The sequence below is a fragment of the Zeus faber genome (genome assembly GCF_960531495.2).
Source record: "Zeus faber genome assembly, chromosome: 12".
Classification (NCBI taxonomy): Eukaryota; Metazoa; Chordata; class Actinopteri; order Zeiformes; family Zeidae; genus Zeus; species Zeus faber.
This window is the reverse complement of record NC_137196.1, coordinates 6,394,863-6,408,109: the sequence shown is the minus strand read 5'-3', so window position 1 is coordinate 6,408,109 and position 13,247 is coordinate 6,394,863. Positions and strand designations below refer to the sequence as shown.

At 44.7% G+C, this 13,247-nt stretch overlaps 1 protein-coding gene across 1 annotated transcript in view; it reads right to left on the bottom strand.

Annotated features, from left to right (window-relative positions):
* The window catches only part of zeb1a (zinc finger E-box binding homeobox 1a), a gene marked incomplete at its 3' end in the record, with an annotated part of 66,506 nt that extends 54,339 nt beyond the window's left edge, over window positions 1–12,167 (bottom strand). The window contains exon 1 of the mRNA XM_080011232.1: window positions 12,108–12,167. Within this exon, the coding sequence (XP_079867358.1) occupies window positions 12,108–12,165 (58 nt within the window). The 5' untranslated portion in view covers window positions 12,166–12,167. The remainder of the gene's footprint in view (window positions 1–12,107) is intronic.
* Between the last annotated feature and the right edge of the window lie 1,080 nt (window positions 12,168–13,247).

The window sequence follows — 13,247 nt, the reverse complement described above, 5'->3', positions numbered from 1 at the left end:
CATAACGACTTGAGGTAAACGTGCGCGAGCTTCTTCCAACTTTGACTGGCGTTGATTTATTTATGACGTACAAGTGCACTGAATGACCTCACAAAGACGTATATGCCTTTGTGAGGTACACTGTGAATGTATCCTGTGTTTACACAGCAATGTGGAACTCTAGGTAAGGAGCGACACAAATACTGAAAACCAGGTTTTGGTTGCAGGCAAAGAGGAACATGCTATAAAGGGATGCCAGTGTTTCCCTATCCACAGACCAGGCCAGAGCCAGTGATAACCAACTTTCTCTATGTCTTTCTCTCTCTCTCTCTTTCAGCTTGCTCGCTAAAGGTGATAAGGCTCCAATGCCCCACCCAGGCCAACAATAAGGAGCATGAGACCAAAGTAGAACACAAGGCCTTGATTGGAAAAACCGGGAGTTCGGTTTAATAAACAGGTTAATCTAGACTTCATTGTATAATATATACAGTAGGCTGTTTTTGTATAAAGGCTAGCGCTGATGTGTCACATGTAGGCCTGACCCTTCTCTGACATTCACCTGGATACACCTACTGCAGAAACAGCCGAGAAGGTTCAGTCTGTGTTCGACCAGCTAGTGCAAGTAAAGCAACTGTCATTCTAGACAAAACACACCCTGGTCTGGTGGCTGCTCGCACTATTAGGTTTCCTCCTAATGTCATTAAGTGTTCTACCTTGTGAATCAAAGGCCCCTGATCAAAGTTTTATACTTCTATCGAAGAGATGTAAGGCAATCAAGGGATCGCTATACAGTATATATAAATATAACAGGCAATAAGAAACAATCTTAGAAAACTAGCTATGCAATATTGAAATAAGAAAGCATAACAGTTGATGGCTGAGTTGCAAGGCCCCTTTACAGCTGTGAAGACCTGAGAGCTTTTCCATATTAGACCAGTGAGTCGAGATGCACCTCTATCTAATCGACTACACAGTGGTCAATGTAGGGGAGTCCTTTAATTGCTTATGGTTCCAAAGAGGAAAATGTGCTTCAAGCACTTTTGCATTCCAAACTCACACCAAATCAGAGACCAGCACCTTCTAATGCACCCTTTCACACCCTTACACGCAGACTGTTTTCACACCTAAATTAGCGGGTTGACCCAAGTTCTTTTTTTTTCCCACCTTTCCCATTGCCAGGAGAAATGCAGTTTTTTTCTGGTGCGTCACGTTCAACGTCACGAAACACACAGCGTGTCATGGTTCCAGTGTGATTCGGAACAAAACAGTAGAGGAGACGGCAACTTAAACATCGACAACGACATAAAACTGTGAAACTCGAAAAAAAGTATTTTGAGCTGTTCAAAAGAATCGGATCGTTCATGAACGACCCAACACTGCAGTAGAAGCAGCATGGAGCACCGGCAGCATGCGCATCCATCCGTGCGCGGGCGTGCACCAGTCCTTCAGCAGCGGGTTACACACGGACACACACGCAGGTCTTTGAACGGGGCCATTTATTTTCACTACACACAGGCCTGCACACACTCGCAATCGCACGAGCGCACACACTGTCAAGTGGGATGGAGGCCCATTAAGTGGTTTAGTGTAGCTGGGATATTTCTCTGTGTGATCCCCACACTCACAACATTTCACGGTCCCCCATGCAGGAAAATGTCAATAACTTCCCATTTTGGATTCTAAATGGGATATGAAATCATGGAATGATACATGGATATTCCTCTCTATTTATGCGTATTTAGTCTATTTACGGGCCAAAATTAACGGGTCGACCCGGGTGTCCTGTTCACACCAGGGCTGATAGGAGATAGAGCCGATTAAAACCCGGGTCTATTGCCGGGTCATTTGACCCGGGACTGAGACCCAAGTTTTTTTCTTTCCCACTGGTGAAAAATGCTGGATGTTTGCGAGTGTTATCGGGTTTGTGGTGCAGTGGAAAAGGGGTATTGTTGGATGACTTTGCAAACATCAAACAGTTTGATATAGATAGACCAGAGAGCAGCGGGCTGGTCACATTGTGCGCCACATTTCCTAACAGACATTACAGTCGCTGTTTCAAAGTGCTCTGATCGCCACAACTCCGAAGTGGATAAGCGGGAACGCGCTTCTCAGGCTGGAGATTCTGTGTCCATGTGTGCTTGACAGAAAGTAAAATAAAATAAACACATTCAACACATTTTTACATTTATATCCTTCAGAAAGACCACCAAATCAGCTCGAATGTCGAGAAAAAACGGTATAGATGTCTTTTCTATGAGCTCAAACTGCAAAGCTAGCGTATTTGGCACTAATAGCAGGCTACCCAATGTGTTATCATCCTCCCCGGACAGATAAGGTAGCTTCTCCTTGGCTAATAGCAGGTTAGAGCCTTGCTGTCTTTCTCGCTCCAACTGAGACAGAGAAGGTAGCATATTTGTGACTAACAGTCGGCTAATCTCTCAACGTGCACCCCTCCTCAGAAAGGAGGTCAAGTGTTTCCACAGCAGGATGGGTTATGAAGGCCTCCATGTCCGTGTGTCTACACCTCAAGAGAAGAGGCAGCATTCTAGCAGTGTGTTTCCATACTCAAGCCTGGAATACGTTTTTTTCATGGTTTGTGTGTCTGGATGTTTGTGTGCTACTGTGTGTACTTGCGTACATGTATAATTAATATAGCCTATATATGGACTGCGTCAAAGTGTCTCCCTGACAATCTGACCACAACAAATTCTATATATCGTATTTGACTATAATAACGCATTTTTCTTGTGTGTGTATGTATTCTCTGTTGCTACAGTTACTAAGACAAGAATATCTGTATATGACAGTATATCACTTATTAAGACGTTAACACCCTCACACAATGAAAAGAGCAGCAGCGTGTGGGACTTAAGCGTTGATTTCATTCAGACTTGAAAACCCATAAGCAACAAATGTGGACTTAATTGACATGAATAACCCATTAAAAACAAAATCAATATCCTGAAAACACATTTGAATAATGTCTCCTTAGCAGTGTGACAGACACTGTTGGACCCAACTGTCCAACTGTAACAGGTTACTGCTAGATAATTGCATTCTGGGATACATTTTCTGCCACTGTATCTGTTCACAGGAAGGAGCTTGCAATGAATCCGATTTTGCAGCGTTTTAAGCCAATCGCTCTCTATTTAGCTTCAAATTACTGTAGCTTCCTGTTAGCCATTCCTTAGCCAATCAGCTTTGTTGACATGCGCAACAACGGCAACGTTGCAATCCTTCTCTCTTCTATAGAACTTGAGATGGATTCCACCCGCCTATCAGAGAATTTTGAAAGGTACACAAATTAATTTCTGTATTCAATCTACACTGTTTAAAGCCTTGACAGCACTAACAACCGTAGCTATGGGATACTCCAACAGTATGTTGGCCAAGTTCAAAAAATATTTTTTTTCTGTATTACATTAGACATATGAGTTAATACAACTCTTAGGACCACAGCTATGCTCACCCTCCCAACCTCCCAACCTCCCAACCTCCCATTACGGCATCCCTGCCATCCCTGCTAACCAGGACCTAAAGCACAGTTCTCGGGGGAGGGCACATCGGCCCTACGCTTTTAACCTAACAGTTTCATCAAGGGAGCACAAGCAGTCATTAGTACGCAGGTAAAAGGGGACACACACACACACAAACACAAACACACACACCACACACACACAAACACACACAAACACACACACACACACACACGCACACACACACACACACACCAACACACACACACACACACACACACACAACCCCTAGAGGACCCAATTTGCAGCCATCACCTGTAATTTAATAACACCCTCTATCTCTTACTTTATTCACCATGTTGCCAGAATATTGCTGCTTGCATCTAAAATACTTTAATGAGTACTCTATTGAGGCAATATGGAAACTAAGATGTCTATTACTGACTATTTCCCTTGCTAGTGTGACCTTGTATAACCGAATAAGAGAGGGGGAGAGACACAGATAGAGAGAGCGAGAGAGAGGGACCCCTGATTTGACACCCTAGTTAGGCGTCTTATAAAATCCACCACTCCAATTCCACTGTATCGCGACGACGACGACGACGACGACGACGACGACGACGACGACGACTTGTTTAAAAAAAAAAAATGCTCGAGGCAAGCAAAATTGTCTGCCACTGGGTTAAGATCTTATCTTCTTAAAAAATAAAATAAATAACAATCTCTGGATTTCCTATTTTTGCAGTTAGGATAGTGAGGTGAACCGCAGGCCGCCCTTCTCTGGTCCTAAGCTGACTCCCCATTCTGTTGCGTTTCGGGTATATCCGCTGAGGTCCCTGGGGCGTCTTTAGCCGCGCCAAAGCCCCTCCTCACCTGCCTGTCCCGCGCAAAATGATTTATACCTACAGGAACGAGGCTCACGGGAGGTCCTCTCGCTCGCTTTCTTTATCCCCCTCTTCCTTCTCTTCTCCTTTTGTTGAGCCAGGTTTGAAAATTTAAATGACATTTAACCTTTGTTTGACCGGGTTAATTTTTCTTTTAGTTAAACCTGCTGGTCAGAAAAATTGCCCTCGTGCCACAACAAAAAGGTTTTGATTCAGGGTTACTGAATCTTTTCTTTTAAAATGGGCTGAAAATGTTTTGATTTAAATGCTGCCGAAATGCTGATTATTTAAAAACAATATAAAATATTACAATATTGTTTGGAGTTTTGGCTCCAGGCTTCCAAACAACCAATCTTTCTGGTTCGTCTCCTGTCTTTTGCGTTCTTGTCCTGTCGTCAATCTTCGGTTTTACCCATGTCTCTCTGTCTTGTTTTGCCCACCAAAACAAATTCCAACCAGCCATGTCGACATGGCAAAACCCACTGAATCTTTAATTGCCGACCTGATGAGGAGCGCCTATGTGTTCTGCTAAGCCTGCAGGACTAGAATAATAGAATCATAAAAAAAAAAAAGAATGGAGGCTTGCTTCCTATGCAAATTCAGCCTCCTCTGAAAGAGGGAGAGAGAGGAGTTTCCCACCCATCGGGTGTGAAAGAACCAAAAGGTGACATCTCTCCAGCGCACGCACACACACACACACACACACACACACACACACACACACACACACACACACACACACACACACACACACACACACACACACACACACACACACACACACACACACACACACACACACACACACACACACACACACACACACACACACACAGAGTATTTTTCAAGCTTATAGAGCTTGTGCGTAATCACCGGGTGTCATGACATTTCACTGCATATATGTACGTATGTGTATGTATGTGACAAATAATCTCTTGAACTTGGAACTTGAACTTGAACTTGAACACACACACACACACACACACACACACACACAGGTCTTTGAACAGGACCATTTATTTTCACTACACACAGGCCTGCACACACTCGCAGTCCCACGAGCACATACTGTCAAGTGGGATGGCGACCCAGTAAGTGGTTTAGTGTAGCTGGGATATTTCTCTGTGGGCTGTCTTAAGGCACAGCGTGACGAAATGTCCTTGTTCGGGGGGCAGCCTCTCCGACACCTGAGTGCAGAGGGGGCTGAATGGGGAGACCCTGCGAGGCGGGAGAAGAGAGCTGGGATAGCTGGAGTTCAGCGCTTATAACCGCTGAGTCGACAGTAGCATAGTGCCGTCGTTCTTGGGGTACAAGTTAATCTCTTTCCATGATCGGTGGTGTAACTCAAATTCCAGTTGCAGTTTGTCTTCATGTATATTCTTTATTACCGCTGCTAGGGGATGGCATTACCACATTTCCAATTTTAGAAACCAGCTCTCATTCTCTCAAGCCCGATAGTTCTACGGAAGGTTCTACAGTCACATGTTAACATATCTGTTTCGAGGCTCGTGGAGTTTTTTTTCTCGGTTGGTTTTTGCGATTAACAAAAAATAATATAATAGTGGAATAATACATCCCTGCCTATTGCAGAAGAGCCATTTATTGGCATTGAAGATTGGAAGCTAAAAGTTCAGGTAGACGGTTAATTCTCCTCAATTCAACTGATGGCCCCATTTCTAACATTGGTTTCAAGTTCCCCTTAATTTTAAATGAACATGGAATGTAAGGATTTTACATAAAGATTGTGATCAGCTCAAATAATTGCCATCAGGTGGTTATGTAATAATTGTGACAGACTATTAGAGGACAGAAGAAACAATGTACACTTAAGTGTACATTTAAGTGGAAGACATAGCATCATTTAACACCCTGCGTTGTTAACAATTCAAGCGGTGCATCTGAGTATGGAATGAATGTCAAATCAGATTTCAGAATGTTTTGCTCAATTCGTTACTCCGTGTTTTCATGACTGAAAGCAGTTTGTTGTCTGTGCTGGGATGTTAAGGATGGGTATTTTCCAAATTGGTTGTGTTAAGTCATCTGTCCTAATGTTCAGTGTCCGATCTGTCAAGCTTCTGCTCTCTGGCTGTCTTCAAAATGTAACCTAAATCGACACTCTGCCTCTCAGGCCAATTCATACATGTAAATCCAAAGGAAGCAGGCCTGTGCTGTTATGCAAAGCCCAGAGGAGAGAAGCAGTTTCCTACCTACATGCCTCCAATACACACGCCCTCCCTCCCTCCCTCCCTCCCTCTCTCTCTCTCTCTCTCACACACACACACACACACACACACACACACACACACACACACACACACACACACACACACACACACACACACACACACACTAACTACCCAATTAGTCACAGACCGGGCATCCCAAAATCCCAATGCACCTCCCCCTCCTTTCTGCGCTGGGTGAAGGGAGGAGCTTATTATGCTAACTCGCTAAAGACATCCTGTAGTAGTGCTTTGTCATTGCTCAGGCTCATTTGTGCAAAAGGGAGCAGCACACACACACGCACGCACGCAGATATAGATACTGCCCCAGGCTCTTTAAGACAAAAAAAAGGTAACCTGCATGGCTACCGGTTGTGGGTTAATTATCACACACAGCATTGTGTGAGCACCGGTGAATCTTTTGTTTTCCAACACTGCTGCCGCTGTACAGCTGTCACTCGGGGTGCTGAGGGTTCACTATCCTCAAGCTGGTCACATAAAACGCTGCGTGAACACATCAGCATGTAAAATGACTTCCACGGACCCCTCCAATTCAACTGTCAATTCTCAACATCAGTCAGCAATGGTGATCTCATCATTAACCAACTTAACATTTCTCCAAAGCGTGTATCTCTCAATTTTCCCATTGCTTTTTAAAGTCACACTAATCACACTGGGATTTAATACAATGTGTGTGTGTGTGTGTGTGTGTGTGCGTGCGTGCGTGCGTGCATGGCGAGCGAGTTCAGGTGATGCCACAACTACTGGCAATATTTGATGAAACTGTTGACTCACTGAGAGCTCTCTCCACTATTTCAGCGTTGATACATATTTTGCGATTGCAGGACACAAGGGCCTTCCTGGACTTGCTTTGTCCTAAAGCAAGAGACGCCAACATGATCTTTTTGAGGGAAGATTTTGGCATTACCATTCTGCTTTAACCTTGTGCTGTGTTGCTTTCGATTCACCAACGTGAGCAAGCCCTTCTAGAAAACAAAATACATAACTAATCCAACAAAGTGCTAACGTGGCTAAATAAATCAAAATACTAGGCAGAAATTCAAGCCCAATCTAACCGGGTTTCTCATAAAGCCATTATGACCTTACTCTGATTACATATATCGCCCTGTGCTCTTTACATGATCATTTGTATAATCAGAGCATTGCCTGAAACCATTCCTGACTGGATTATTCGCATGAATGTAAATGTGCTCGCTATATAGGAGCCTGCACAGCAAGCTCACATTGCCCAACTATCAACAATAAGAGTTTCTTGGTTGTTGAAAAGATAGGCCACCACTAAGGCAACAGTCTACAAGTTTTCTTGTACCAGTTGTTAAACATAGACCACTGACATATACCACAGGAACAAGCTTAACTATACCACCAGGCTCTGCTGCAGTGTCATCTAGCAGCAGCTTTTCTTGAACACCTGTCGTGTCTACATAGAGGTGACTCCCGAGTTAAGCAGGCCTGGGGTTTCACTGCTCTATAAAACACTTCAAGACAAAATATTGTGTCAATATGCAACATAACATTGTAACACACACAGTAAACCAGCAACATGAAAGAGCGTAACTACAGTCTCGTGTGACATTGTGTTTTTCGTATGACAATTGAACAAAGGCCCACAGCCTGTTTAGCACTGTAACCTGAGCTAGTATCACGACTGGGACCCAGAACTTAAACGCCGAAATGGGAAATCTGCCCCACCGAGAAGCACTTCTATATAAAAATCCAGACTGCAGGGCTGACCCTGGCCTGGCGGCTGGGAAGGCTGCTGTGTTTATCCTGTCAAGGTATGTTAAGACCAGGCCGCATTCCTCTAGTCCCTAAATTGCAGTGTTAGATTACAGCCTCGGCTGTGAGTGCAGACACGGACTCACGCACACCCACGCACACGCACACGCACACACACACACACGCACGCACACACACACACACACACACACACACACACACACACACACAGGCACTTTAAAGTGAAAGGAAAGCGCATTGGGTGACAAAGGCGTCTCCCAAGTGGCGTAAGTACTGAGGAATAACACCTTGCAGATTACAGCTGGGTTGGGCGGCGGTCGCACTGACACCTGTCCATAACGTTGCTAACAGAGCGCAGGCAACATTTGCCTCACCGATGATATCGTGCTGATGCGCTCACTGTATGCTGCCCCAGAGCTACAGCTGGAGGGGAGTTTAGGTTACAGTCAAGGGAGACAAGGATTAGCACTCGAACTAGCATTAGCATGTTTGCCTTGTCTGGGTGCCATTGTGTAAGCGTGCAGTGGGATGCTACATCCCAGTTCCTCAGCGCTGGCTGGCGTGTTCACAAGCTGCAGCCCGAAGGGGGAAATCAGCTCCGTCACTGTCAGCAGTTATGCTGGTTCTTCACGATAAAGCAGAAACATTCTGTACCAAGGTATTAAGCGCCGGGCCTCACATCACAAGTGGACCACGGTCAAAGTACCGCTGTGAAAGATTGGGGGCCGGTGAAAAGACAAAATAACTATCGCACCATATCTTGATCAAGGAGTTTATGTACCAATTCCATCGTTATTAACATTCCACTCGAGGTCCTGTGTGTGTAGTTGGGTTCCAAAGGATGTGTAAGTATTCTATCTTCTATGATGTCATAATGTTGACATGTCATATCATGTTTCTGATGAGTTTTATTTGTGTAGGCGTATGTATCCTCATATTCTCATTTGATTATAACAATGATGCCAATATCATTTCATAACAGGCTAATGAATTTATCAATACATCCATCAATCAATAAATTAAGACATTAATTAATTAACCCACCGCGAAATGGGACCAAAATATGATCAAACCCAAATCTTATTAATGCATCCTTCTAAAACTACACAAAAGATATACATATAATTGACACAACAGACATATTAATTAATGTTTTTTTTCCACATCACAAAGATTGTATTATTTTTCATCATCATTATTGGTAGTAGTATGATTATTGTTATTATGGCGGTTATGTAATGTAAAACGCTTAATTTGCATAACACGTTTCAGACCAAAGTTTTCACAAACGAAAGAACGAAGAGAACGAATTAGAAAAGAAAAGGGAACGCTGAGGAGCTGTAGGTGAAATGATGGTGATGGGTGTGTGCACAACACACCGCGACGGACGCGGATCCTACACCGCACCTTGCATGGCCATCTTTCATAGCACCTAACCACCTTCAACCGCCACGAAAGTGTGTGTATATATATATATATATTTGAAACAAGATTGAATGAGACGCGTTTCTACCCAAATAACAAAAAAAAAAAAACGGTACCATAACAACGTCGTTTAATACACCTTTATAGGTGTTGCACCACCTTGCGTACCTGGGCGTCTCTACTCCATATAAAACACACTCACACACACACGCAGCAACCCCGCCTTCACTGCAGTAACGGTACTCGCCGCCATTCCGGTTATCACACAGCGCAGAAAGCCCCGCTAAAGGGATAAGAAAATAAGGGGGGGGGGAGGCTTAAAACCCGCGCAACGATAGTCCAGAAATAATAAAACTAATCGAACTCACGGCCACCAACCACCTTAAGCACCGCTTATTCCCACTTAATACAGCACATCGCGCTCGGCTGTGCACTTTCCACTACAGCAGCACTCCGGTCAAAACTGGATTAACACGCGAGTGGCTCAAATTACGAGTTGATCAATTAAAATCCCGCGAGAATATGAAAAAAAACCCCCAGAAAACGAGCGAGACAAGTAGAAAATGCTGATTCGTTTGCTCTCCCCCCTTCGCCCCCTTTTACCTGCACAAGTTGACATTTGCTGCGGCGTCGCTTTTTTCTTTTGGAGTCGTTTTCCTCGACTCCCAACGAGGTTCCTCTCTTCGCCTGCTTTTATATATATAAATATATCTATATATCTATATATATATATATTTATATATATATATATATATGTATCGAAGCGGAGCAGATGTCTTTGGTTCCGTAACGGTCGACAGGTGTTATTTCTAGGCCATTCGTCTCGTCCCGTTATCCGCGTTCAGGTAAACATCATGGTGGCTCGAGCCTCACCGTGTCACCGTTGTGACGTCAGCGGGAGGAGGAAAAGAAGAGAAAAAAAAAGGTGCTCTCGAGCCCCTCTCGTCTCACAATGTGCGCGCGTCACGGTGTGCACCGATCGTTTTGATTGGCTACTGCTCGCAACGTGGTCATAGTACAGGTAAAAAAAAAAAAAATGACGTTTGATGGGGGTCGCTTCGTCGCGTTGGTCATTTAAAGTTAGACAACAAGTTCCTGTTATTATATATTAATTATATTCGCAGCTAAATTCTCTGATCGCTGGAATAACCCCCCCCCCCCCCCCGTGGGTCACAATAAACGCAATTTGAGTAGACCGAGCAGTCGAATTAACTCTTTTTTTCGGGATGAACTAAATAACACACCACCCAGAACAAGCTGAACGGGTGCAGCTCTGAAAAAAATTGTGTCTCATTTAAGACTTAGGCATCCGTTTATCACCCCCAGCCCCCAAATTAAAAGTCAAATCAAATCTACTTCAAAACAAAAACAAAGCCACGCTCGGCATCTGAAAGACTTGAATTCCAATCATATTTTGACTGTGTTCTAATCTCTGCCCACTACTTACTTTACACCCCTTTCCTTATATAGTCTAGGACGCGGCAGCAACAGCCCATTTCTTTGCAATGTAATACTTGCACTGCCCACGATGTTAGACCTCACACAGGTGTAATTTATCCCCCGTAAACCACTATACAAAAAAATAATAATAGTAAAGACTACGACAATAAACCACGATAACAAGTTAATCAAGTCGACCAAAGTCCGTCATTTCACTGACTTTCCCCAAAAAATAAACACAATATACACCATAGCCGGTCTTAACTCACCAAGTAAACAACATGTGGCAGTGCTGTGCAGCGGGGTCTGAATGGAAGCGGACACTGAAATAAAACCTCAGTCACGCTGCACATCACCAGGGCAGCAAAACGGCCAACCAACCCCAACAACTACTAAAAGAAAGAAAGGAAGCTGAAGTTTATATTGTGTTTTACCGTCAAACGCGCAAGTGCGAAAGTGAAGTTAGAAGTCCTGTCCCAACCACCGCCCAGTCCGCCCAGCGTAAATAAAAAAGAAATACGTAAACGTGGATGTCCTCATCCTCGGAGCGTTGCAGCCCCAACGTGTACGAAAAAGAAGAAGAAAAAGAAGAAGAAGAAGAAGAAGAAGAAGAAGAAAATAAATGGAGAAGTGTGTAAACAAAAAAGAAACAAGGCGCTCCCACCGTGCGAGGGGAGCGGACGGGGCGGATAACGGTCCGCGTCGCACCGCTAGGCGGAGGGCGAGGAGCCGCACCAGGTATAACGGTACACCGCACTGGGACTGAGACCGCTACTTCCCGGCGCTCAAACTCCCCAAAACAAGCTGGCGGATCCCCCCCGAAAGTCGGGGCGGGGCGGGCGGGAGTTGATTAAATAAACAACCTGGCAAGTTCCGTCCAAACCCGGGGGTCGGTTCCACGCCCGGCTACTTTCACTTACCGCTGTTCCTCCGCGGGTTGGCCTGCTTTCTGCGCTTACACCTGGGGCCATCCGCCATGATCCTCTCGCTGGGTCGGAACTGCGGAGAGTCACCTCCTCCCTGCCCCCCCCCCCCATCCGTACCCCTCCCTTCACTTTCCACTCTACTCCTCTCACCCTCCCTCCCGCGGCTGCACCTGCTTTACGACACATGCGGCCCGCTTTACGACATCACCTTCTCAAACACCTCCGCGCGTGGCCCCGCCTACTGGCCGCACGTGGCCTGTGTCGGCCCCGCCCCCCTCCCTCCCTCCCTCCCTCCCTCCCTCCCTCCCCCCCTCCCTCCCTCCCTCCCTCCTCCCGCCAGCTGCCCCAGGCCTGGGCGCCCGCTTGCGAAAATAAAATAAAACCACTCCGATTAATCCGACAGAAATACTAACAAGGCGCTCCACAGGTCAGCACCTCATCATTAGGGAACACTTGAAATGTGGGGATTTGTTGACAAAATGTTTATTTCTGGCCCAGGCTCGACAGAGCGGATTAACCCTCTAAGTGCTGCACAATAGTTTCTGGGGGAAGCATTGTGAACTGTTCATGTGTTACACTTCCGAAGCCAATGCACTTGAATATGTCAAAATGCATATCCACAAAGAGTCAGTAACATATCAGTACGGTGTCGTGTTTTTTCAAAAAACCCACTTTCGGGAAAATCACAATTGAATAACATCAATACTTAAAGCAGTAATCCCGTCAGATTATTTTTGATAGTCGAGTATGTTTAAAATATATTTTTTTTATCTGTCAACTTTTAAGAAACAGCAATCCAATGCATTTCCATTATGCAGGTGCTTCTCTATATTCTATATCCATTGTTGGTGGCGGGGTCCGAAGGGAAAGGAAGCCATAGTGACGAGCATGGCTAGTTATGGTCAGGAAACTGTTCATATAGATGCACATCAAAAATTGCATGCTGTTTATTTTTATTTTTGGACGTGCTAGATGCACGTCAAAAAATAAAAATAAACAGCACACTCAGATTAAAATAATATCCCCACCACCTCAAGTGACCGAGAATTCCTTTTTTTTTTAAACATTTGTAATATTTGCAGTGTTCTTAATCTGACAGCCAAGGACAACATAGGCCTTCATTACCGTTTTAGA